Source organism: Syngnathus scovelli, chromosome 2, assembly GCF_024217435.2.
Source record: "Syngnathus scovelli strain Florida chromosome 2, RoL_Ssco_1.2, whole genome shotgun sequence".
Classification (NCBI taxonomy): domain Eukaryota; kingdom Metazoa; phylum Chordata; class Actinopteri; order Syngnathiformes; family Syngnathidae; genus Syngnathus; species Syngnathus scovelli.
This window is the reverse complement of record NC_090848.1, coordinates 16274772-16302364: the sequence shown is the minus strand read 5'-3', so window position 1 is coordinate 16302364 and position 27593 is coordinate 16274772. Positions and strand designations below refer to the sequence as shown.

General features: G+C 41.1%; 2 protein-coding genes and 1 long non-coding RNA gene across 3 annotated transcripts; 2 read left to right on the top strand and 1 right to left on the bottom strand.

Moving 5' to 3' along the window:
* Positions 1-244: 244 nt before the first annotated feature.
* dennd2c (DENN/MADD domain containing 2C) lies at positions 245-15113 on the top strand. Its single transcript, XM_049754523.2, has 19 exons — positions 245-839; positions 4976-5868; positions 6353-6465; positions 7106-7188; positions 7535-7654; positions 8515-8593; positions 8821-8865; positions 9574-9758; positions 9898-10007; positions 11099-11168; positions 11647-11724; positions 11903-12043; positions 12227-12375; positions 12495-12672; positions 13172-13213; positions 13646-13754; positions 13955-14197; positions 14389-14475; positions 14553-15113. Exons 2-19 carry the CDS (start codon positions 5090-5092, stop codon positions 14582-14584), a joined length of 2643 nt encoding a protein of 880 aa, XP_049610480.1. The 5' UTR covers positions 245-839; positions 4976-5089; the 3' UTR covers positions 14585-15113.
* Positions 14766-16290, bottom strand: LOC125988847 (uncharacterized). Its single transcript, XR_007488509.2, has 2 exons — positions 16148-16290; positions 14766-15723 (listed from the first exon to the last, which is right to left on the bottom strand). It is a non-coding gene; the product is annotated as an uncharacterized lncRNA (long non-coding RNA).
* A 5639-nt stretch (positions 16291-21929) lies between these two features.
* Positions 21930-26990, top strand: LOC125988845 (RING finger protein 223). Its single transcript, XM_049754530.2, has 2 exons — positions 21930-22245; positions 25259-26990. Exon 2 carries the CDS (start codon positions 25336-25338, stop codon positions 26047-26049), a length of 714 nt encoding a protein of 237 aa, XP_049610487.1. The 5' UTR covers positions 21930-22245; positions 25259-25335; the 3' UTR covers positions 26050-26990.
* The last annotated feature ends 603 nt before the right edge of the window (positions 26991-27593 follow it).

Below are 27593 nucleotides of genomic sequence, written 5' to 3'. Positions count from 1 at the left end.
GTTTGCACTTCATCTGCAACACAGAACAATTGCAAACGCTGTAATGTACTGCAAGTGAATTATCATGGGGAAACGCATTAAAAGCAGATTAAGTTGGGAAAAAAAAAGTCTGTTTGTGATGTTTGCAGATGATCATGACTCCAGGATGAAATGGTGACATTATTTGCTTTACAATAGGATCTTGCCCAGTGTTGACGTAGTGACTCAGCACTTACTTGATTTTTACAACACCAACCAAATATATTTCAATGAGACTAGTCACTAATGTTGATCTTTTGTAATTCTAAATCATTGCAGTCATTTTACCATATTTGGTGACAAATCGTGTGTTGAACCTACAGCATGTCATTGATTTTAGAGGGATTTTTTTCCCCAGTATTTTTAAATAGGACGTTTGCCTCACTGTCAAACAGAAAGTCAAAACGATGTGACATTTAATCATTTTATGACATCGAAATGTTATTTTGAAAGCCGTAACTCAACTATTTTTCGGCTATATTTTGAAAGCTTTAAACGGGAAGTTGCGTGAGTTTATTAGCTTGAACTTTTGTAATTGTCCTCAATGGGAGTAGGGCGAGTGCTGCAAAACGCTCCTCGTCCCTCTATTTTTGCCACTTTCTTTGTTGTTGTTGGACTGCACATCAAGTGACACGCATTCACAAATACTTAAGTTTAACTTTAGTTTGAACCCACACCTTATTATCTGTAATATTTTTGAATGCAGAATTCCACGTCTCCAAACTTCTCATTGAACGATGAGCGCGACCAAAGTCTTAACTTTAAATCAAATATTTGATCGCCGAGGGGGACGAGGATGAGTTTTGCACTTCATTTAACCGGTAAGTCCTTATCTATACTTTCATTTTGAATGCATATATGTTTCTTTTGTTCCGTAAACAACCTACGATGATGAGTTAGACATTCTTCATTGTTAGCTAAATGGTAGTAATAATGTGTTGCCACACTTTATTTGTATGCAATAATGGAAATGTGCAATGTTTTGTTTGTTTTGACTGCCTACCTTTCCCCAAGGAGTTTCCCCGTATTTTCTGCCGCTTTGGAGCATTTTGACTAATCACTCAAGACTGACATAATGTTGTGTTTCGTGACACCGAATCTATCTCAAGAAAGAGAAGACTAAAACGCTTGCTTCTCGCTTTCTCCATTCCTTCATCCGAGGTAATGAGCAGTAGAACATCATGCGTTGCGTTGGTTTCACCTAAAATACCAGTTTCTGACCCAAAAGTAGATGAAACAATTTGATTTTGTTGTTGAAAAGATATATATTTCAGAATAGTGACTTTTCTTTCTTTTTTTTTCTTTTTTTCGTCTTTTTTTTTACTTTTGAGACAATGCAAACAGAACAAAAACAAGAACGAGAGATGATTTTGATATCAGAAAGAAACAACAAAGTTAATTCCATGGACAGCATCTGTAGAAAAAAAATGGATGGATGGATAAATCAAAACTGTTATATTGAGGATAAATATTGATTATTTTCAAAATTAGCCCTGTCTTATACCATGCATGTTATTCATATTCACTAATGTGTTGGCATTAGAGTACATATAGAGTTTTGCTGTCTAATCTTTGTCTTCTATACAAAATGTGTGAAAGCGATCAATCCACCATCTCCAGGGATCTTTTATTCAGTGATTTAAAAACCTGAATTTTACAGACAATATCGCCAATATATGTTGCTTGTTATATACCGGTTAGATTGGATTATTGTTGGCAGTGAATGCGATAAAGAAAAAAAACTGCAGTATAATGTTTTTTGTGGCGAGTGTGAAATGTGGAGGTTGGACAGGAGTTCCTTATTCTGGGAATTCTTGTTTTTGTTCTTTTTTCTTATTTTTATCATCAGTCACATTAGGATGGTGTTTCCCAACCTTTACCTTAACGGCAATGTTGATTTGTGGTAAGTGAATAACAATAATGAAACGTGAACTTGGATAATTTTCCACAAAATACCTGATGATCTTTGTTGGCTGACTGGGTAGGAATCACTACATTACAGGGTATGGGCAAATATTCATGAGCTCCCATTCGAAACCCAAAGGTGTCTCCTTTTCTGCCACAACTTCCACTCTTGCGACAAGACTGAAGAACTGAGAGTGCCTCCTCATACTAATTCATCCCAAATGTTTATTCTTCTACACTAACCTCACACAAGCATGCCTTTTGTGGACTATGTGGACTGGGGCACAGTCATGCTTGAAACAGAAAACTATTTACCCCGAACACAGCTGTCCAGATCCGGAACGTCCACAGGCTTATCCTGGGAAAACCATCCCATAGTCTGCCAAATGGAGAAGTGTGACAAATCACTTTGTACAGTTCCAGAATTTAGTGATGTGCGCTATGCTACTCACTTACAAGCCGACACTTGCAGCTGCGTGGCCAGCAAAAATCATGCTAGAGTAGAATAGAACATTTTCCGTGATAATTGTAATGCCAGAGGAGCTTTGGAGTTCTGCAGTTGTCTGCATTTCACTTTTTTTTTTTCAATCCTTAACATGTTCTACGCGATTGTAAAATACTGAAACATCTTTTAGTGTTGGATTGAGCCCAATGAGTCAAGACAACACGTTTCCCCACTAATCGATTTCATGTGGTCATCTCCGAAAGTCACATAGACTCTTGCCTCTCATCAGCAAGCCGCCGAATGACGTGGACAATCTAGCGGAACTTTATCATAACAAGAGCTAGACAGTTATTATGTTAATTTGCCTCACTGTTTTGCAGCACAACGTGTGGGTGTGTAGTGTAATGTCTCCCGAAGTGGGTGAGCAGGCATTTCAGGCAACTATTTGTATACAAACAATAACAAGTCCTGTACATCTTCCATATGTCCCCGTTCAGCATTGACATTTAAAAAAAATCTTTGATTTTCATATAAATTGACACTGAATCGTAAACGTTGCTCATTTGTCATTTATTTCAAAGGCTCACAAATGTATCTGATCTCAACATAGCTCAAATAAGTGGTTGCAACTTGTTCCCCATCATTATGGATAGTCGGCTGATCTATCTTCCTGCAGTTCAGGAAATCCAACTCCGACCTTCCTGTGAAAATGTGCAACTAATGCAAGTGGGTCAGTTTGGGAGACACATTGTCATGGCACGCCACTGGAAGCGCATTCCAGTCCAAGCCTGCATTGGATTGAGGTCAAGCCAAAACAAAGGCGACACTTGAGTGACAGAATGGCTCTGCTTAAAGGTAGTCCTCAAATTCCTTCATTATTGCTCCAATGGAATTTAGCACATATCATTATGAAGCTCATGAGTTGTGTTGTGGAATTTGACAAGCCCCCACCTTCTTTTCCCTCAAGCGTACACTGACTACATTGATGTGCAGTCAGGGTGAATGCTGCTGATGAATATATTCATGTGTAGAGTGGGTAGAAACTTTTCTGTCAATGCTTGCAAACTGAAATCTGAAGAGAAAATATTGTTTTGATTTGATTTAATTTTAGGATTTTAGGACACATTTTTGAAACGCCGCCCATGGCATTCCAATTTGAGCACAAAAGACTCAATTCATCGCTCTATTAGCATTTCATAATCATCTTTTTGAACTGCCTTTATTCTTTGACAATAGGGTATCCATCCCAAACTGCCAGATGTTGTGCCACATTTAATGCTGGTCTGGTGGCATTATACTACTATTACTTTATTTATATTTGTATTCATAGTATAAATGTGTTATTTATTTATATAAAGGCCGCTCCGGGAAAATATTTCTGACACGTAACCGGTCCGTGGCGCAAAAAAGGTTGGGGACCACTGACCTAGACCAAAATTGTTGCTGCATATATTCCTAGTGAGGATTTTTTTTCACCTCGAGGCTTGAACTTTGGATCATTTTAATTCACTTTCTGTTTAATTTCAATACAAAGGTAGATACTGTTGCATTTTGTTCAAGATGTCCGTCGTCGAGCAAGGAAAACGAAGATGTGGCGTAATATTTGTTCTGTTATCACCTGTCTTGTCATCCACTGAATGTTTTGTGTCATGAAGTTAATGAACTTTGCCTTATGTGTAATGGAAAAGTTACCAAGCTCTGTGTCAGTGTTCTGATTGAATAACTGTGTGTATAAATTAATAAGAGTATCTACACATTGATTGACATGATAAAATATATAAATTAATAGGAATATGTACACATTGATTGACATGGTAAGTATAACACTATAAAAGTATGCAAAGTATATAAGTTTGTATAAACTAACAAAAATATGCTGTTGCTCTCTCTTCAATACAGCAGATGTGCTGTCTCTAGAGCGGCCCTTTCCTCTCGTAACAGATTTGTCATGAAATGGTCAATGTGTTGTCATTTACGACCATTCAAAATGCTTTGAAAATAAAAGACTTTTCCCTGCATAGCCTACTTGGCAGAATCCTACTATATCGAGGTCACACAGTACAGGCTGAAATAATTTTGCAGGCCAGTATGACCACATTTACATTTTTTCCCCTGGCTATTCACAGTGTACATGTAAACAAGACTGAGTGCTGAGGTCCACACAACGGGGACCTCACAGCTGGCTACAGACATACACTTCTATAGAATGTCTAAAGTGCGGTCAAAATCTGTCACCTACTCTTATTTATTGCTCTCTCTTTTGACACGCACTAGTATTTTACAACACTTTCACATACCGTACTCTATTTTGAAACTGCCGCATGTGAAAGTGAGCCCTGAAAGCACTGAATAAAATCCAATATTCCGCTGTGTCATTGGGTGAATATAAAACCAACAGAATTTCCCTGAGGCCTCAGCGGGGCTTGGGTCAGCTCAAGACATGACATGCAGTAACCCCATTTCTGTTCCATATTGTTACTGCTTTTATTTTTGGAAGGATGGTCTCACGTGTGTCCGCCTTGCTTGAGCCCGCAATTAGCTATCTGGACTTGTTTTAAAGCGCGGAGTGATTAATGGTTGATATATATATGTGTGTTTACTTTTTAGGTTTGCAAAATGAGACAAGCAGGCAAACACATAAGCAAGAAGGCACTTTAAGACTTCTTGGGTGTACTCATGAATGGAGAACCGGAGGCAAGTTGACCCTTCCCCCCTCTGAACATGCTGGCTTTGAGTGTGGAGCAAGGCAGGCGAGGGGTTGCGAATGTTGAACCTCCGCACAAGGGGGCTGCCGTAGGATGGCAAGGCCGGCAGTCTCCCGAGCCGGGCTGCAACATCAGAGAGAGGATTTCCCAGTGGGAAGGTCGAAGCAAGGATCTTCCAATGAAGGCCGAGCCTCTGCGTGTGGCCCGAATTTCGTCCGAGGGTGTCTTGAACAATGGGTGTTCGAACAAAAACCTTCATCGTAAAGATCTTGCCAACGCTCAGAGTTTGGCTTTGGATTTCCGGGAATCCCAAGCACAGTCCAGAAGCTGCAGTATTGCTCCAAAGTCCAGCCCGGGAAACAAGTCGACACAAATACTGATGTTGCCTTTCATGGATTCCAACACAGACAAAGTCATAGTGGATGGCAAGTTCAAGTCAAACTGCATCTTGAATGTTGATGCCGAGTCCGGACACCTCCCACGGTTAGCCGATGACAGCGAAGACAACATGCCCGCTGGGAACTTTTATACTTCTCGGGGTTTCTGGCGTAGTCTGGAAGTGGACCGTTGCCTTTGGGAGAAAGGCAGAACGTCTTTGGGAGAAGCTCCGCCTAAACCACAACGGACGTTCAAGTATCAGGGAGCTACAAAGGACGCAGTGCCATGGAACAGCAGACCAACCCACAACAACCAGCCCAGTGGGAGGGGTCGCAGGGTAGCCCACCCGCCGAGCTTCCCGCCCCCTCCGTGTCCGGTCGCCAGGACCAATGGACTTTCAAGGCATAAAAATAACAGGTGGGTTGATGCACCAAAGTTGGTCATCTGTGTACTCTCTAAATTTCAACATTTTGAATGCTTGTTCTATGTCACCAATGTTTGTCTATGTTGCTATCAGCACCTGTTGGTGTTTTCAGGTGTTTAAAGGCCTTGTTCTGACATGAGTGCTGGCTTGCATCCAAGTGTGATGTCACATCACATCTGCCAGCATTGTTCCCTATTGTTTCAGGATGTAGCCTTCCTCAAACTTCACTGGGGTCGTCATCGCTTGGCTTGATCATGCCGTCCGTCACTGGCATGCACTTATGTAACAGTTGATCGGGAGTACACCTCCAAGTCCGGACTCGTTTGCAAATGACTAAGTGATCACTGTTGGAGATAGGATTTTCTTCCCTTTGGGAGAAGGGCATGTTCCAACATTTTGACTGCGAAGGAAAACATGCTATTGTGATAAATGAATGTGAATTGTGTCTTGCTCCACTTCCATGCCATAATCCTACAGGAGGTCCTTTGAGTACGAGGACGCGATGCATCCCACTGTGAAGGGAAACCAAGCGAGGCACTCAACCCTTCACCATGCATATTCTGATGACAATATTTATGAAGACATTGTTTGTAAGTTATTTGAATTCTTATTTGAATTCATAGTCAAACACACGAGGATTTTTGATGTGCAGAACACAGTGATAGGTTTTTATTTAGCCAATGCTGAAATTTTGTGTTACGTTATTTTTTTGTGCTACATGTACTATGTACCGCAAAACCATGAACCAAAAAAACAATACACAATTGAAGTATGGACACACCAAATACACAGTATGCACCGTATTTTCCGCACTATAAGGCGCTCCGGATTATAAGGCGCACCTTCAATGAATGGCTCATTTTAAAACTTTGCCCATATATAAGACATATACATTTGGCCCGCGGCCCGGACTTTAGAAACGCCTGCTGTAGTGGCTCAATATTGGTCCATATATAAGGCTCACCTGATTATAAGGCGCACTGTCGGGTTTTGAGAAAATTGGAGGTTTTTAGGTGCGCCTTATAGTGCGGAAAATACGGTAGTTGTGTATGAGCATGCCTTTCTACTTAATAACAATCATGTCACTTGTCTGTTCTCTTGGACTTAGCATGAGGCAATATTCATTATTCTTGGCAATTGCAGCTTTCCATTCCATACTTAACAAGTAACACATTGGATGCTAACAGTTTGAGTTATTTCAATTCCTCCCATTACTTTATCCCACTTCAGGTGAAGTGACCAGAGATAACCCTTACGAGGATATCAAGTTACCCCCTATGTGTCTTCCTATCAGCAGGCCTCACAACACAAAGGTAAGGAAACAGTCTAGTTGATATTTACAGATTTGTTTTGTAGCATATCCTTTATTAACTGCTGGGAAATTTCACTTGCTTGACAAAGCTCGGATCAAAAATAAAACTACATCTTGGTGCCAAGCACCTTTTTTTTAACTGAAGGAAGGAGCTGCATTTTTGCGTTTTGCCACAACCATATAGGCAATTACAACCCTTTTTGGGTGAGTGTCTATTATTCTGGCCATTTTGCTATTTGCGGCAGTGCTTTTGGTCCCTTTGCCGCATGACTTCACTGTATAGCAAAAGCTCCCTTCAGATTCATTCCACTGGAATTACATTGTATTTCTAACAAATTGTTTTACAGCTCCACGCAAAATCCCAAACCAAAATGGAGAGGAGGACAATTCCACATTTAAGATCAACCGTTGCCAATACTGCAACCCCCCGACGCACAAGCGCTCCTAAAATTCACAAGACACCTCTGGTAATAGTTTGATTTTGTCCTTGCATTCCATCTGCCATTCAGCCAGTCACGTGGTGGTTTTTCTGCAATGTGGTAGAACGAGTGACGTCATTTGTTTAGGTGGAGGATATAAATGGAGACGCTGTTGTTACTAGACGGAAGTAGAAGACACTGAACTAAAGAGATGAATGAGTAGCTTAAGAGCGCATTGATATAAATAAAAGCGTAACCTATGAGCCATGGCTGTAGAGAGTGACTTGACAGAAACGACCTTTGCTAATAAGGTACAGTATCAATTTACTATTCATAAGAGACCTATGATGGCAACTCTTTGTAACGATAACCACATGTAATTTTACCTTCCAATAACAAAAGTGTCTGGTGTTGTCATTGTGTATGACATACTTCAAGGGGTCTATAATAATACGGCACTTGTCACGACTCTATTGTGGGTGCCACTACTAGTACTACTATTAGATTACTTTTCAGAGTTCTGTGCAGGATGCAGCCTAAATGTTTATTTCAAGACATGAGTTTATAACTCAGGTCAATTGTAAGCGTTAATATATACAGTTCATTACTCAACTTGACTTCTGTAGCTTATAAGCACTTAACAAAAGCACATTTACCACCATCCATTAAAGTCAACAAAAATGTCTTCCCCGATGTTCATTGGACCCCTTACTTATTCTACTTTTTATGATATTCTGTTACACAAGTACAAAAAAAATGGCCTTTTAAAACATACATTTCAATTTCATGATTTTGAATATACTTGTTAAGAGCCTTTTAGCTAGATGGCATCAATTCTATCATTCTGTCATAGCTCCAGAATCATGTGGTCTAACAAAAACATGTTGTTTGTGTTTCATACCACACAGTACGTTAATAAGATTGAGACGATATTTGATGACAAGCGAGGGAGGAAGCGAGTGAAAAACCAAGGAGTTGCAGTGCGAGGTGACACAGGCACACACACAAACGTATACACACTTACAGCTATTCCTAAAGCACAGATGTAATGTGTATCAGTAATTTGATAAGATGATTAGGAGTGAATTCACTTTCTTTTTGATAACATGTCGGCGGAGTGAATTCACTTTCTTTTTGATAACATGACCGCGGGTGACCGTAAGGCCGTTCCGCAGCGCTGCGTGTCACTAATCTCTCCATTTTTAACTGGCCAGAGGAGACCAGTGGGACTGAGAGCGACCCTGAAGACAATGGCAAAGGTAGCACACAGAATGAAAGGCTTTTCGTGTCTGTATTTTGCATTCAAGTGATGGATTCAGTTCTCATTGACTAATATCAGCAACACGATTTCATTTGACACCACACTTGTTTTGGGTGAACATGGGCGACTGTTGTACGATTGTTTTAAAGAGCCAGGAAAAGTCTGGCAGATCTGTCTTCTTTAGTCCTTGCAAAAAAAAAAAAAAAAAAAAAGAAACAGCATTGAGATAGCTTTTGTAAAGTTAATTGGCAATGAGAAAAACGTGAGGAGAAAGTGCCTCTGAGCAGCTGTCCACATTCAGCTCCTTTTCCTGCTGCCTCTTATTTTCTTCTCTATTCTTTAGTCGCTCCTCTGTAAGCTCCAACTGTGGACTTGGCTTGTGCAGTCAATGACTAATCGCCAAGTAGAAATTTACTCTTGTAAAGAATTCCGATGTGAGGCCACCGGAGGCCTCGTCAGGGAAAAAAATGGTGTCATTGGTAGAATTCTTTTTTGTTATGTTCACGTATCAAATACAATACCGATACATTAAATCTATCCACACAAATCTATCGCAGAGTACAAAACCTTTAAAATTGGAACACAGGGTATCTTAAGTATCCTTTAAAATGACTCTTAACCCTTACAGTGTAGTATGTTTGGGATATTTGGGTCCCTAAATGTCTTATGAAAACAGGAAGCTCACTGTGTGGTGTCCGTCCGCCAGGTTTAAGGAGATCTGTTCATAAACAGTCGACACTGAAGCGCAAGCCAGGCTATCGCACTCTGGAGAAAGACCTGATCCAGGCACAGCAGCAGCAGCTCTTCCAGATCTTTGTAGTGGTGTCTCTGAGGAAAGGTTCCCCAGCCAATACCTACTCCCCTGAAATAACGCAACAGTTTCCAAAAATGGTTTGTAACTTCTGATTATGATGAGTGATTGATGACAATCGTCAAACCTTATTGTATCATCGTGTAGATGATCTTTCACTGAGCAATTCAAATCAAGTGACTTGCCCCTGGGTTTAAATATGAATTGTTCTGTTTTCAGTTTGAAAAATCTTCTCGACTCTCCAAGGAAGCTGAAGATCAATTAAAGGTCATTCCCAAATTCTGCTTCCCGGATATACGTGACTGGAAGCCTTCAGCGCACACACCAAGGTCAGCCATCGTGGAAGATGACACTTAACATATCTATAAAGTTGACTTTATTCGCGTTATCATAAAATATATATATATATAAATAAAGATTCCAAATAAAACTGTCAGAAATGTGTCATGTTAAATCTAACATTCTGTTTTAATTTTATTATTGTTCATTATTTTTTTGTCTCAAAGAAATGCAAAACCCTAAGGTTTTCATTTGCTTATCGCTCCTTTCTCTTCCATTTATTTTCCTGTACACAGCTGGCAACACGTCACGCGACAGGCACTCCAATTGGGCAAACTACATAATATTACAACTATTAAATAAGAGTTTTCCATTTGCTCCTTCATTTCAATTCGAACCTTAGTCTCTTGTTAGGATTGGTCTTTTAAGTGGGTTTAAGTGCGAGGGTTAAGGTTCTTGATTAAGTGTCATAGTGCAGTGTCAAACCAAAGTCTGTTTTTTTTAACCTGGGGTTAGGGTTTCAAAGTAGGGTTTTAAACTAGGAATTTGGTTTCGTATTAGGGTTTAAAAATAGGGTTAAGGTTTCAAACTGGGGTTAAGTAGTTTCAAAGTAGGCATTCAAATTAAAGTTAGGGTCTCAAACTAGGGTTAGTGTTAGGGGCAAGGGTTTGAGTTAGGGTTAGCAGTGGAGTTTAAATGTTAGGGTTAGGGTTAAATGTCGTAGTACGGTTTCAAACTAAAGTCAGCTTTTCAAAGTAAGGGTTTCGTAATAAATTTAGGGTTTCAAACTAGGGCGAGGGTAAGGGATTCGTTTTTTTTTTCCTCACGTTTACATGCATTGTTGGCATCTGAGCAGTAACACTAACGAAACAGTTGGCAGTCTGTTGCTGTGCAGTCAGTTCTATACTACTGTATCACAGTAATGAAGATATTTTTGAATACCTTGCCTCTCTGTATGCACCAATGAAACTGATATACCTCATCCGGTATGTTCTCATTGTTTTAAGTTGCTCCCTGATGATCTCTACTTCCCGTTTGTGCTTTCCCCAAAACAGAAAATTCATTAATCAGAGGTTTGAAAGCAGACACATGCCTGACAATAATATTTATTTGTGATTGTTTTTTGTTTTGTTTTTACCAGCGAGACATTCTCCTTCGTCTTGACCGGAGAAGACGGGAGCCGCTGGTTCTGTTACTGCCGTAAGATCCTGGTGAGTCACTTTAGCGTGATGTTTGTGTGATGATATGGCAGCCAGCCACATGCTTACTCAACTCTGTAGGCTCAGTGCGTGTGAATCGTGAAGCAAAAACCACATGGCTGAAAGTGAGAAGAATTTCCCGTCTTTTGTCTTGCAGGGAACCGTCAAAACACTTTCTTCCCTACAGTCGTTTTGGGATAAAATTATGTGGTCTTGCTGTTGTGTTGTGTGGTTTTTGCCTATTGTGTCCTGGCAGCGATTTTTAGTTTTACAGTCGCATAAGATTGCTGCCTGTGAGGTGACACGGCTTGTTAACACCATAGACTGAGTTCGGTTTTTGTTGCCTTAGACTATAAATGCTTTTAAACCTACTACCTTTGTGCTTCGTGGAGTCTGATGTTGTTAAACCAACTGTGTTTGCTGGAGTGTTGACACTCGAGCATTGATGTCATGGGTGTGTCTGATATATGAAACTTTTGTCTTCTTTAAGCCCAGCGGAAAGGGCAAAAGGCTCCCTGAGGTTCATTGTGTCGTCAGCAAGTTGGGCTGTTTCAACCTGTTTGCCAAGGTAAAGATAGTTCACACTGCAGTTATGAGCACGTTTCGTTCAGGTAATCGAGCGAAAGCTGCAATGGTGTTTTCATACCAGCGCACCGACCATTTGATAGGCAACACATGAGATGAGCGCCTGGTATCCAAATACTTTTGAAGTGACACACAGAAGCAACAATACTTTGCCCGCACAGATTTTGGAGGAGGTGGAGCGGCGCCGAGAGATCTCCCCGGCACTCGTTTACCCTTTTATGCGTAGTGTGATGGAAGCGCCGTTCCCAGCTCCAGGCCGCACAGTCATGGTCAAGAGTTTCCTGCCTGGCACTGGCAATGAGGTAGGCCGCAGGAGGGAAATGCTAATTAGCACTTTTGTTCTTCTGTGTCTGAGTTATGTCAGGCCGTCTGTGTAAGGCTACATTCACGCTCCGTCCCCTGGCGCTCACGACAGTCCCATTTGCCTGAAGTTTAGTGTCCTGTGGGACTTTGGCCTTTTTAGTCTTCGTACTTTTTCAATGCAGGTGCTGACTCTGTGTCGTCCGGTCGACTCCCGACTAGAGCATGTGGACTTTGACACGCTGCTCCAGTGTCTCAGTGTGGGAAAACTCCTGCAGGTGTTTGCTTCCCTTCTGCTTGAGAGGAGAGTCATCTTTGTCGCTGAAAAACTCAGGTGCTCCCCGCCCCCCCAACACAAACACATACCAACACGCGCCTGTGTTCTTTTCTTAACTTACATTCCTCGATGAAAGACATCTCTTCATCTCGTGGTTGTTTGATCTGATCTGCCAGTGTGCTGTCCCGTTGCGGCCACGCAGTGCTGGCGCTGCTCTACCCGTTCACCTGGCAGCACACCTTCGTGCCCGTGCTTCCTACCAGCATGTTGGACATTACCTGCTCCCCCACGCCTTTCCTCATCGGGGTGCTGGCCCCTTCCTTGCCCCAGGTGCTGGAACTCCCCATTGAAGAGGTTGGTCACAACTACTCTGCTCAACTGTTTATATCGTTTTTAATTATCACACTCAAATGTGATAATGATTTTCAAGGATGGAAACAGTCAAATTTTATTCTGAATTATTCTGAATACTATTGGTATTTAGTCTGTCTTATATTATAGAAATATATTTTTACAGCTAAAGGTCTCCTCACTTACGAATATATGACACTATTTGAGGAAATTTGATATTCCTTTTTTTTTTTGAAAACATGCAAATAGAAGAATGACTTTTTGTTGCTTGAGGCATGGTGGAACTCTTCCATCTAGTCAGTCTTATGTTGGAGAAGCTGGAAGTCCCTCACTGTCCCACGAAATGACAGACGGTTTTGCAAAACAATGAACCACGTGGAAGTTGGCCTCCTTTAATTGAATGATGGTCTAGTTTTGGAGTGTATTTTATTCATTTTGTCAACTTTTTTTGTTTGCTTTCCCTGAACATGAATGTGAATGATGTTTTTCTCTGTCTTTGCAGGTGCTCATTGTGGATTTGTGTGCAGATGACTTTGTCATTCAGGTATGTAAACCCAAGATTGTATTTTGAGAATGATTGGATGAAGTTTTCACCTGACATTTACAGAGCAATGGAAAGGTTTTTGCCCCCCTCTGCTGTTAAGATTTTTTGCCTAGTTTAAGCACATTAATGTTTAAGATTCTCAAACAAAAGTATAGATCAGACAAAGATAACCTGTAATCCTAAAATACGATTTTCAATATTGTTTTGATTTATTAAGGCGCAAAAAAAATATTCAAAGCTACCTGACCTCGTGTGGAAAAATGACTTACCTTGTTAAATGTACTGTGGCTAGCCCATTTTTCAGTTTATTTAGGAAACATTAAGGTGTGATAAACATGCAAAAGAAGTCAAGAAGAAGTCAAACACTTTTCCACACCACTGTAGTCTTTGCAGTGTTACTGGAAAGTAATCTGATGCCTCGTTTCTGTGTAGCTTGGTGATGAGGACTGCATCCTGCCTAGTAAACTTCAAGCAGCATTACAGCAGATTCTAGAAGAGCGGGAAGAGATTCTCAAGCAGGAGGACAGCGACACATCTGAAGGTTTGTGACATCACATATGTGAGTCATATTAAAACCTGGCCACACACACCTTAGCTGTATATACAATAGACACACATCAGTATGCCCGTTCACATATGTGTCCAATAATGTCACATAAAAATCATTCTATACATATTGGTATTTGTCAGAGAAGGGAAAACCAATTCAGAGGTGGGCTTTACTCTCTGTGTCCCGTCCAGGCCAGCCGGTGGACTTGTGCTCCCTGGTGTCAGAGGCTTTTGTGCGCTTCTTTGTGGAGCTGGTTGGCCACTATCCCCTCCACATGGCAGAATCGTCCAACGGGAGCCGGGAGCTTCAGCGCGACAACTTCCGCAAGTCTCACCCGTCGCGTGGCGTCCGTCAGTTCTTGCAGCTCTTCATGGAATCGCAGATGTTTGCCGGATTCATTCAGGACAAAGAGCTGCTCAAGGGAGGAGGAAGGGGTAATACTCATTGTTTATTTTTCATTAAAAAAAAGAAAGAAAGAAAGAAAGATTGTCTCTCCCAAATAGGGGCACTGTGTTCGTTTTAAAAAAATGATGGGCCTGTGGCAATTATTGGAATTTTTATTGAAAACTAATATGATGGCAGAATATGTCATCTGCATGCAATAACGTGTGTTTCTCCTCTGTAGGCTTGTTTGAAACGAGAGTGGCCAACTATTTGGACTCTTCTCCCGACCCGGAACCAAGCGGAGTCAACAAGTTTCTTAAAGGACTGGGTGAGTCGTATTCGTTCATTTTCGTAATTATTATTAAAAATGTATCGACTTTTTTAACTATTATTTGCTTATTCCAGGAAATAAGATGAAGCTTCTACAAATAAAATGAAAATGCTCAACCAACAGTTTCACTGTAATTTGAAGAGGAGCAAGTGTTGTCATAAAACAGTGATTCATTGAGCTGGAAATGTCTTCTAGCTCGTGTACGTTTGAGTGATGTTTCTGTGGAGCCACAACAAATATTCCTTCGAATTTCTCTCTCTTGTCAACGTGTGGTTCCAATAATGTTCTTGTTTATGTTTTAATATTGGAATTTTAGCAAAAGCAAAGTTCTATTTCAGTTTCAATTTGCATGCAAAGTGTACAGTAGCGTGTTAAGGACCAACTTGATTCATGCTTTTGTAGTCACGGAAGGCAAAATCTGTAGAAAGGTGTGTTGATTTGTCTGCGTTTGATCTTAAAGTTGTCTGAACAGAACATTTCAGTGTTAGAATGAGTCTCCTCTCTCGCTGTGGAAACTGGATTTGTATTGTACATATTATTTTTTGTTCTACATTTTGCACATTGTTAAGAGCCTGTGAAAACATATTTTAAGACTTTTTTTTTAATTAATAAATAGTCAAGGGTCCTGCCTTTTATTTGTGCATGCACAATTTATCAGTGAAAAGGTGCTTTTTTTAACATAAGAAATAAAAAAAAAAACATAGTTCAATTCAATTGTAGTGCACACAAAGTAAAAAATGTACACCTAAATCAAAGTATAAAAACAAGCTGTTTTTATAGAACCTCCCGAGTCAAATGATACGTTTATATTTTTTTGTTTTCAGTTTGACATAATAGGCGCTTTTAGGGACGCTGCCTACGCCATCTTGTGGCGATTGCGCTACATTACACCAATTTCAGTAAAAAATGGAAAATGGGGTCAAAATCTCCACGATCTTGATAGCAGCTCCTAAAGGAGAATAAGTACAAGACGTAAATGGTTCTTGTTCAACCAACCTAGAGCAATCTGTCTCTGCACTAGATTTTGATTAGAATTTGGGATTCATTTAATCATTTTACTATTGCTAGCAATGACAGTAAAACATCAATTTGAGAGTGAAAATTCACCCCTGATGAAACTCCTTGCACAGATACCATATGGTGGGAGATTATGCAGCACTTCAGTTCTGGAGACTTGGATAATGCCTTGAGCACAAACAAGAATGCTTTGGGCTACAAATGGCTGGCCAGTTCCAGTCCAGTACTCTGTAACACAAAAGCAGAATCCAGTGGATGGAAGTATGCTGGACTTTGAAGTCTTAAGTGAAAGACTGAAAGAGTGGAGATTTAGGAACTTGGTCTTCGAACATCTGACTGCTGGCGCACAGGTCTATTATGACCGCTTGTTCACCAGCATGCTTACTTGGGAGAAAAAGAGGAAAAACACCTCAATAAACCATTAGTGTCAATGTGTGTTGCGTTAAATGCAGAAATACAATAATTTACTATATGTAATAAAAGTGAAACCACCTCAATAAACCATTAGTGTCAATGTGTGTTGCGTTAAATGCAGAAATACAGTATTTGCTATATGTAATAAAAATGAAACGTGAGCTTGCTAGATAAACCACTTCTCAGGAAGTTGTATTGTGCAGCCCACGTTTTCCCGATATCCCAATAAGAGACTCACAAGATAATTTCCCCTTCCTTGTCTTGACGGATGTTTGTGTTGGCTCGTGAGTTAACGATTCAAAGGAACGGATTTCTTTCAGTGAACGAGAGTGAACGAATCACTTCCTAAAGTGATTCGTTCTTTGTTCAGTTCATATGACTTCAACCAGTAGGTATCAGTAATGCCCATTGCAGCTGGTGCCGCCTCGCCGTAAAACAAAACGAAGAAGATAATGACGTAACTTCCTGTTTACGAACGAGTCGTGAATTGCATTTGCCGTTCACCAACGAACGAATCTGTGAGTGAACGAATTAGTGAGTGAATGATTCGCCTTTCCAGTTCATCGCGAGAACGGATCAGTGAGGGAACGAATCCTGACTTTCCCGTTCGCGAACGAGTCAATGGGTCAACTGCCTTCCTTCCCGTACATCAGCGGATCAGTCAGTGAACGTGTTCCCTCTCCCTACTGGCGTGAACTATGTAAGCCAGAATGTAGATTTACAATTTGCCAAGGAAAGAAAGAACCACTCACTAAAACACCACTTTTTCTCCAAGCCAACGGCTAATTTTATTGCATGAAGGGATGCGCCGTTATGCAACAACGGGGAGATTATGCTTCTCTTTGGGTAATCTTGATTTTAAAACACTTATAGTACTTTTTAAATAACGTGTATGCATATATACGCCTAAATATTGTTATCCAATATTGTCTACTGCAATTTCACATTGGATTGCTGGTTTGAAATTTACTTTTATTATTATTATTTTAATAAACATTTATGTTAAAACTTGTCTGGTGTTTTATTCCTTGTTTTTATATTAGCCAATTAAAACATAAAAATCAGACATTTGGTTAAATGCTTTATACGACATGTATAAACTCAGGCGTGCATGTGCTCCTCAGGCAGTCCTGTCTACATTCTACCGTGGCACCATTGAGAGCGTCCTCTCCAGTTGCATCGCTGTCTGGGATGGTAGCTGCACTGACCAGAACTTGAAGGCCCTGCAGCGCATAGTGAATACGGCTGGTAAGATTATTGGTGGTTCGCTCCCTGAAGGACATTTACACCTCCCATCTCACCCGCAAAGCAACCACGATTGTGAGTGATGTGAGTCACCCAGCTCACTCTTTGTTTGACCTTTTGCCCTCCGGGAAGAGGTACAGGAGCCTGCGCTCCCGCACCACCAGACTCGCCAACAGCTTCATTCTCCAGGCTGTTAGGACCCTGAACTCGCTACCCCCTTCTGCGTAGCGTGCTGCACTTTTGCGCTATTTTCTGGAATGTCTGCTGTACGCTCACTTACTCCTTTTTGCTCCTCTTATTTATTTGTTGTGTAATTTATTCATTATTTATTCCGCACGCTGTTGTGTACTTGATTGATATGTCTTGTCACCGTGGGATAGCGGGGACGTGTACTTGATTGTCTATTGTCTTGATATGTCTTGTCACCGTGGGATAGCGGGGGAACGGAATTTCGGTTTCTTTGTGTGTCTTTGGCATGTGAAGAAATTGACAATAAAGCTGACTTTGACTTTGACTTGATGTGTAGGTACACCTCATGGACACTTCAATAGGTACCGTAATTTCCGGACTATAAGTCGCGCTTTTTTTCATAGTTTGGGTGGGGGGGCGACTTATACTCAGGAGCAACTTATATATGTTTTATTTCACAAATTTTTACTTGAGCATTAAGACATCACTTACAAGTATAGTTGACCACTTCTCATGTTATTTTTAGTATAGTTGATCACTTCACATGCTTTTATATCTTTATCTTGAACATATTCAAAACATAAAAAATAGAGAAAACATCAAATAAAGCAATTAACACTTTAAAGCACCATATCCAAGTCCACTGTCTGCTGTATGTACACTTGCTCTATTTTTGCTCCTGTTATATTTATTATTATTATTTATTATTATTTGGCCCGTTCTCAGCTCTTTGTTTGTGTTTGTCACGTTAGCATACCTATCGTTTAGCCTGTTGTTGCTATTTAATGAATTGGAGTGACACCGATGGTTTTATAAACATGTTATTCATGTAATAGTTGTCCTTAATCACTCTATATGTTACATCAGGCCCGTTCTCAGCTCTTTGTTTGTATTTGTCACGTTAGCATACCTATCGTTTAGCCTGTTGTTGCTATCGTTTAGCCTGTTGTTGCTCGTTCATGACTGTTTTTGGTGTGGGATTTTGTCTAATAAATTGCCCCCCAAAATGCGACTTATACTCCGGAGCGACTTATATATGTTTTTTTTCACTTTTTGGGGCATTTTATGGCTGGTGCGACTTATACTCCGGAGCGACTTATAGTCCGGAAAATACGGTACACTACAAGAGGTAAAATAAAAAAAAAGAATAAATAAATAAACGGTTAATTGCACAATAAAAGCACATTTAAGCATTTTCTCACACCTGGGATTGAACCAAGATCTTACCAAGCAAGAGCTCGTGTCACTAACCAGTCGGCTATTTCAACATGACAGGCTATGGTTAAATGCACTGTTTTGTACTAGTGATGTGCATCACAGGCCAGGAAAAAGCTTAAGTGAAAGTGAAAAGTGCCACACCCGCCCTCACCCCCACCTCCTGATTGGCTGTTTGAGCTGTGACATCACTTGGACACTCCATTAGGTACACCCTCGTTAAGCGCACCTGCGTGAAAAGTTTTTGGTCACTTTCACGTTCCGCAGGAGCTAAAACTTTTCACGCAGGTGCACTTAACGAGGGAATCACACGGACACTCCATTAGGTACACCAAAAATTTTTAAGTGTACCTAATAACAGGCCACTTTATTAGGGAAATAACACGAGGTGAATTTTGAAAAACATGTTGGAATGCGGCCCCGAGGACTAGAGCTTGACACCTGTGACCTTTGACCATGATATTTCCCTAATAAAGTGGCCTGTTATTAGGTACACTTGAAAATGGCAGTGTACCTAATGAAGTGTCCGTGTGATTCCCTCGTTAAGTGCACCTGCGTGAAAAGTTTTAGCTCCTGCGGAACGTGAAAGTGACCAAAAACTTTTCACGCAGGTGCGCTTAACGAGGCTCACTTGGAAAACATGTTGGAACGCGGCCCCGAGGACTAGAGTTTGACACCTGTGACCTTTGACCATGATATTTCCCTAATAAAGTGGCCTGTTATTAGGTACACTTGAAAATGGCGGGGTACCTGATGGAGTGTCTGTGTGATTCCCTCGTTAACTGCACCTGCGTGAAAAGTTTTAGCTCCTGCAGAATATGAAAGTGACCAAAAACTTTTCACGCAGGTGCGCTTAACGAGGGTGTACCTAATGGAGTGTCCAAGTGATGTCACAGCTCAAAGCTTTGTCACACCTTTTTCCCTATTGGCCTGTGATGCACATCACTAGTACAAAGCAGTACATACGACTATAGCTTGTCATGTCAAAACAGCTGACTGGTTAGTGACATGGGCTCTTGCTAAGTAAGATCTTGGTTCGGTCCCAGGGGTGAGAAAATTCTTGAATGTGCTTTTATTGTGCAATTAACCGTTTATTTATTTATTCTTTCTTTTACCTCGTGCCGTGTACCTATTGAAGTGTCCATGAGGTGTACCTACACATGTTGTCATATAAAGCAGTTAACCAAATGTCTGAATTTTATGTTTTAATTGGCGAATATAAAAACAAGGAATAAAACACCAGACAAGTTTTAACATAAATGTGTATTAAAATAATAATAATAAAAGTACATTTCAAACCAGCAATCCAATGTGAAATTGCAGTAGATATATTGGATAACAATATTTAAGCGTTTATATGCATACACGTTATTTAAAAACTACTACAAGTGTTATAAAATCAAGATTACCCAAAGAGAAGCATAATCTCCCCGTTGTTGCATAACGGCGCATCCCTTCATGCAATAAAGTTAGCCGTTAGCTTGGAGAAAACGTGCATAAGAAGTGGTGTTTCACTGAGTGGTTCTTTGTTTCCTTGGCAAATCGTAAATCTACATTCTGGTTTACATAGTTCACGCCAGGAGGGAGAGGCAACACGTTCACTGACTGATCCGTTGATGCACGGGAAGGAAGACAGTTGACCCATTGACTCGTTCGCGAACAGAAAAGTCAGGATTCGTTCCCTCACTGATCCGTTCTCGCGATGAACTGGAAATGCGAATCACTCACTCACTGATTCGTTCACTCACAGATTCGTTCGTTGGTGAACGGCAAATGCAATTCACGACTCGTTCGTGAACGGGAAGTTACGTCATTTTCTTCTTCGTTTTGTTTTACGGCGAGGTGGCACCAGTTTCATTTCAACGGGCATTCCTGACACCTACTGGTTGAAGTCATATGAACTGAAAAAAGAACGAATCACTTCACTCTCGTTCACTGAAAAGATTCGTTCTTTTGAAGGAATTCTTCACACACAAAAAAGGATTGTGTGTGTGTGTGTGTGTGTGTGTGTGTGGGGGGGGGGGGGGGGGGGGGTGATTCGTCCAACGATTCGTTTGAACAAATCTTTTGAGTGAACTGATTCTAAAGATCCAGTTCACTTAAAAGAACTGGAATGCACATCAGTAGTGGCAACCGAGAGTCAAAGTTTATTTGGTAGAAAATGCGTCTTGCATTGTGAGTCATAAAGATAATCCGATGACCTAAAACCAATCTACAGTAAACGGCACACTCCAGCCTTGACAGCTTGTAAACTTGTCCTCTATTTGGATGTTTGTTTGGCCCAAACATTTTATAGTTTCATGAGTGATTATAATCACTATAGGTGTCTAGGCCACTTTTGTCTGTTTACAGTTGGATGTGTGCGCAAAAACAACAACAACAACAACAAAACATACTGTGTTGATTTGTTTTGTCACACTTACGAGGGTTAAAAGACACCTTTCTTCATTTCTTCAGACTCTGATTGGATCAGATAAAATCATAGTATATCGAAAAATATTATAGAAAGAATACAGAATACTGAAGAATACTATTAATTGAAACGCTACCATCTCTAAGAAGTCAATATGGTTCCTGCTTTCCAGTTCTTGCAGTTGCTGTGTGTTCCTTCCATTCATTTTCTAGCCATTGTCCTCATTAGGATCCTCCTGGGCGAGTTGGAGCCAGCCAGAAAGATGCTACTAGGTGACGTGGAGATTTTACAGTCCAGACTATCACGTGCATCCCATTAAAAAGAAAGCTTATCAGTATGGTCATTCATCCAAGCTTGTGGTGTTCCAGGAAGAGGAACTCGGGACATTTTTTCCAACTTGTTCCTGAAAGCAGTTGTGATGCAGCAAAACTAAAACTGCTCTGCTGATATGACATAGCATGATTTGAGATTGGATTAATAAATAACCCAGCCGTAGTATTAAACACACATGCTATTGCCATTAGTGGTTACAATGTCAGGAATGTTTGTAGGTAAAGGCTTTTAGTAGTGAGTCACTGATGGTGTAGGACAGGGTTCTTCAATCCTGGTCCTCAGAGGAACTTATTGTAGCAACATTAATGGAGATTCGAACTCACACAAAGGTTGACTCAGTCTTGTTACCCATCCCCAGTTTTGTTTTCATACACCAACAGATGGATGCCTGGCATCTTATTAAGGCTTGAAGTGGTGTAATTGAAAATTTCTCCACTAGGTAGCGCAACTACACTCCTCTGTTAAGAATGGGAGAGAATACAAAAATATATTTCAAATATGATCATTTGATTTTGGTAGTACTGAACAGCAGGCAGGAAAAACAAGTTATTTTATTGGGTTATGAAAAAAAAAAACACGCAGTGTGAATAAACTTCCTTCTAAGAAGCATACAGGGGTGGGGCAGGTGCGGTTGAATTGATTGTGGGAAACAATTGTTGATTCATGTTCAACCGTCCTCGCCTCATGGCTCAAGGACGGGACATACTTGGATGCATTTGCATAAAGAGATAAAAGGGGGGAGTTGTCAGGGAGGACAAGGTGGTAACGACGAACAAACACACACGGGAGGAAGGACAACACACCCGCACGCACGTTCGCACCTCCACTGGCCCGATCTGGGAACCAAACTCAGAAAGACTACACACTGGTGGCACAACAAATATTCTTCTTCAGTTTCCTTGAGGGGAAAAAAGGGACACCAGTGGACACTTTACTTGCAGGTAAAATATTTTTGATCACATCTTGATTGGAATTACCGCGTTCCATTTTTTTCCCAACTCTAATTCAGATTTCTAAATTTATCACAAATGTTTAAATATGCAACTGCGTATGCTGAGAGTTACAATATAGGCCTAACCTTCAAAGTCGAATGCCTCAAAAGTGGTGCAATCTCAAGTTCAACTAAAGGTCTCAGTAAACATTTACCACATACATACAGTAAGTCAAACCAAAACAAACCTTGGCATTTGTGACATACAAGGACAGCACATTTTGTGAGACCTCAGCTTAGTGAGCATCAAAACGACAAACTCCATGTTGTTGTTTTGAGATGCCACCACAGGGCACTAGTGAAAGCAGAGGAAAAGTGTGATTATAACCATAGAATAAGAACTAGAACATGATTTTTAAAAAGGGCACACGTGCATGTGTTTGTAGTGTGGGAGGAAGCCAAAGTATACCTGGATACATCTAGCAAAGATTTGAATCCCCAAATCGCAAGTTCACTACAAGCATGCTATACGTTGAGTGATCTAAAAACTAATTAAGCTTGAGATCATCACATCTCACGATGTCATCGTCCACCATGATGATGTCAAAATTTGAAAGATTTTTCTGCCCGCTCAACCAGTATGCTCAGCTCCACTGACGGGTTTGTGTTGATTTAATGCACACTGTGCAAACCCAGCTCCTATTTTTTTTGTCTTCCTCCGGTAGCCCTTAAATTGAGGTTCTTTAAACAATTGGGCGGATCAGGTTTCAACAGCTCTGAAAACTGGCCGGTTGAGCGCCTTCACCTCACAACGGTAATCCTCATGTTTGGCAGTTGAACTGACAGTTGACTCAGATAAAAGAAATGTAAAAAAAAAACTGATTATAAGTGTGTGTCTGTAGGTCAGTGGCACAAGGAAAACAGACAACAGGATGTGCAGGTGATAAGACAAAACATTATCACTCAAAGGTATTAAACTCTTGAGAGTTAATATTTGACTGCTGTGTACCCTTCGGCAGTTTGGCCCAAGTAAAAACATAGTCAGGTTTTTTTTTGTCTTCGTTGCTATTCTTAAAGCAACCATCTCCCCCTTTAGAAAATGCGATTACACATTTGCGACCCGAATTGATTTGCATGCCCACAGCTTGGAGGCCCTTTGATAGTGAACAAGTATGTCCGTTTTTTGCATGTGTACAAAAGCTTTGCCAGCCACGCGGACTCCACTGGAACACATCAGTTAAAATACGACAAGCATTTGTGAACGTTCGCACCGGAGTGCAAAAGAAGCCTCGGCTGACAGCCAACGATAACAGCCAGAAGATATTGTGGGACATTTTGATACCTGTGATTAATTCTATTCGGTTGCCTGACCAAAGTAGAGCTATTCCAGTTTCTACCCATTAGATCCAATAGAAGCATATGCAAACTGATTTACAAGATAACACAATCTTCAAAGGTGCAATTTATAAACGTTTGAACAAGTGATTGTGCTAGCCTCCATTACCGTGACCAGAAGATTGGATCTTTTCATCCAGCATTAGGAGGAACTCATATACAGCCCCCTCCAAAAGTATTTGGGCTTCAAATCAAAGGATGAATATGACATAAAAGTGGAGAATTCCAACTTGTGTCATGTGCTGCCAGGGATACCTTATTGTTTGTCCAAGTAAGCTGTGTTAATCGAATGGCATCAAAGGTCAGACTGCGTTGCTATCACAACTGCTTTCACTTCGCTAGCTTGGGATAACACAAGCCAGTGTTGTTATTTATTTAGTGAACACTGTACAGTGAGAGTACAGTTTGTAAAAAGACGCCCCATATCTCATATCTTCTCTTTGTGAAATGCTGCTTGCAATTGTTTGAATTCTAACCAAACTTAGTAATTAGGAATGCACCAGCCTAAGTTGAAGTCGCAAAGCCAGCTATTACAAATTTTTCACCAGATCTTTTTGAAGAAAGGTCTTTTGTTCAGAAACACTCGTCATTTAAAAAAACAAACAAAAAACAAACAAACAAACAAACAAAAACCCACACACACTTGCACTAACTGCTTGCCCACCTGAACCTTCAAACCTGAACCTCAGACCATCCTTTTGTGAGAGTCTCAATGGGCTCACAGATATTTCAGTGATGTTCCATTCATTTATGGGCTTTCTGTGTGTTCACGATCGTCATCATTGTGATTTTTCTGGTCATATCTTAACTAGGTTAGATGCATTTTTCAATGCTGCACAGCGGCTCACGTAAGAATCAGAAGCCACCGGTTGAATGTTTGGCTACACACTTTGATAACTCATCCTTCCCTTCTGCATTTGGTGAAGGAGGCCAACTGTCATGAGATGTAGAATTATCTCGGGGGGAAGAAAAAAAGAAAGAGAGGGCAGAGCGGGAATTGTAAGGGTAGATGGAGCGATTGCGAGTGAGAACAAGCATGGACTTTGTTGCGGGGCCGAGTGTCCCGAAAGGATGAAAGGCTTGCTGGAAGCAACAGAAACATAGCCGTAACGCCAGATGGAGTCTGCTGGGTGGAATACAAAAAAAAAATAAGGAAGGGGGGAAAAATAACACCCCCAAACTAGGGTCCACTAAACGGTATGGATTTGGAACAAGTGACCTCAGCAAATATTTTATACACAACGGACAGACTAGCACATGTGGATGTGGGTTCGTTGGCCAATTTGTTTCCCTTTCACGTCCCCGACTTTAGCACGAGTGAACCAAACGGTAACTCTAAAGCCAAGTCCTACCCCACCATGATTTATGGCGACTCGTCGCGCCCTATTTTGACCGATCCCCCGCGGGCAGCTAACTATGTCACACCCAGCTGCATAACAATGGCCTAAAAGGATTCATCCTGATAAGTAGAACTTTTGTTGGCTCTAACCAAGATCCACTCTATTTTAATGACTCACAAACAGAAAGAACACAAGAACACGTTCAACTGGGCACGACCCAGAATGATGTGTAATCAAAAGAATGTGTACTACTCAACTAACAACTGCCACTTTCTTTGTTGCCTTCAGGGTCCCTGAGGCGGCAAGAGGAGGAGGAGGAGGAGGAGGAAGTGCAAATCGCAGCAGTTTGGAGTGGATTCCTGAAGATGGAACAATCCGTGCAGATTTGGCACATGCAGGCGGAGCACCATGAGGCAGCCAGTGAGCCCCCAAAGAGGATGTCCGTGGCGAGCCAGTTGGAGTGCCCTATCTGCTACAGCACCTACGACAACGTCTTCAAGACGCCAAAGTTGTTAGCGTGCACCCACACTTTCTGCCTGGAGTGCCTCTCCCGCCTCATGGCGATCTCGCCGGCTGAGCAAGAAGTCGCCGATCGGGGGACATTGCAGCTCTTTTGCCCTTTCTGCCGCCAAAACACCGATTTGCCTGAGGGGGGACCCCCGTCTCTGCCCAGCGACCACGAAATGCTGCACAATTTGCCCGGCCACCAGCAGCGGGAGGAGCCCGTGTGGCTGGAAGGGGAAAAGTTGTGTTACAAAAGCAACAGGCCGGCATCCGATAGCCTCTCGGCCTTGTGCATCTGCATCGATATTGGTGCCGACAAGGGGCGCAGTGCCCCCGCTCAGACCCCGCCTCAGAATTTAGGTCGGCTGGACCGGCTGGCAGACTGGAAGCGGATGATACTCTTTGTGATGCTCATGGTGTTGCTGATCATTGTGGTGCTGTGGCCACTGCAGTGTGTTTTCAGCACCGGAAACATGCGATGTATGCAGATGAACCGCCCCAATCGCACCGCCATCACCGCGACGACGCTCCCCAGTTTTGAGGCACTCAGCGTGACTGCACGTCTGTCACATTAGACACCAACATGGCCGATTGGACTTGATTGTGTACAGTTTATGGATCGCATCAGTGATCTCCTGAAGGAAATACTTTGTAAATAATTTCACGTGTGATGTACAGTCTTGTACATTCGATTTTCAGTCATGCAGCACATGCCCACAGAAGGCGGCTGTCGAAAAGACTTTTTCTTAAAAAAACAAAAAAATCATGATGACACCTCCTTGTGAAAGAATGAAAATAATACTTTTTCTGCATATTGTTGCTGTTCAATGAAAGGCTAATTTTTCCAAAATTTTCAAAGAATTAGTTACGTACATATCCTTTATTAATCCCATGAAGGAAATTAATTAAGCAATAATATTCAGTTGCTCTGTTGTAGAATTTAAAGAGCACAGCATGTACACATTTTATGCAAAGAAATTTAATGAAAGGGACAGTGTGAATATCTTTTGCCATCTAGTGGTGAACTAATAGAATACAATGACCTTAGTTTGAAGCGTGTGCATTTTGAAGCACGTGCACTAGGTTGTCTGAGAGCACATGTCTCAAGCAAACAACTTGTAATATTTCCTCAGGTAACAACGTGTGTTGTATTTGTACCACAAACTATTGACCCAGCAAATTTGTCTCCTTTGAATAGCCGTAGCTGAAAGACATGTTAGTGTCCTGTACGGTGAGGCGCAATCCATGTGAGAGAATTAGAGATCGCCAATGTCACCATAAAAAAATTACGAGACCTACAATATTAAAAAATGTACATTGATGTGGTATTTTTTGCACATTATCGAAAGTGGGTGCTTTAGTGAATAAACACAGAAAAATCCCAAAAGAATCTACACACTGTCTCTTTAAGAAATTCAAAAAGCTATAAGACATGCTTTTCATTGCAAAGCAACAATTTGAAGATTTTGCATTGTTTAACATTTTGACTTTATTAAATAAGTCTGGTGCACATAAACTTGCTTTTTGTTGCATTCTTTCTAAAATGCCAACACGCACACATGCGCACGCACACCAGAGGTTCGAATTCTAATATTTTCCTTTTTAAAAGGTCAAAAAGATAAAGTTGTTCACGACCTTACAAGCCTTAAAAGTTAATTGTGGTGATAGTGAGATTATACTTCCAACGGTCACGGTAGCAGAGTCAACAGAGTGTGACGTGAGCAACCATGTGATGTGAATATGATCATGGAAAAGTTCTCATTGTAAAACAGTCATTAACTAAAACACCCTCCCAAAATGAACCTTGGACTCTTGGATGAAACACAACAAAGGCCTTGTCGGGGAGTAGCGAGAGCGTAGTTCCTCTATGAAGCAAAAAGGGAATTTTTGTGCACCTCGTCATGATGACAGGCGGCTGATAACAAGTCATTAGGGGACCATAATAAAAGGACAACTTCCTGATAGACCCAGAAAAGACAACAGCGCTACACCAAAGCTATATCATACGCCACGTAAAATAGTCACCATGGTAACAGAGGCAATGTGCTCCTAACCAGTACAGTTATGTGGTATGTTGGATTATTTGAAAGTACTTTTATTCTTTTGCTTTATAATGTTT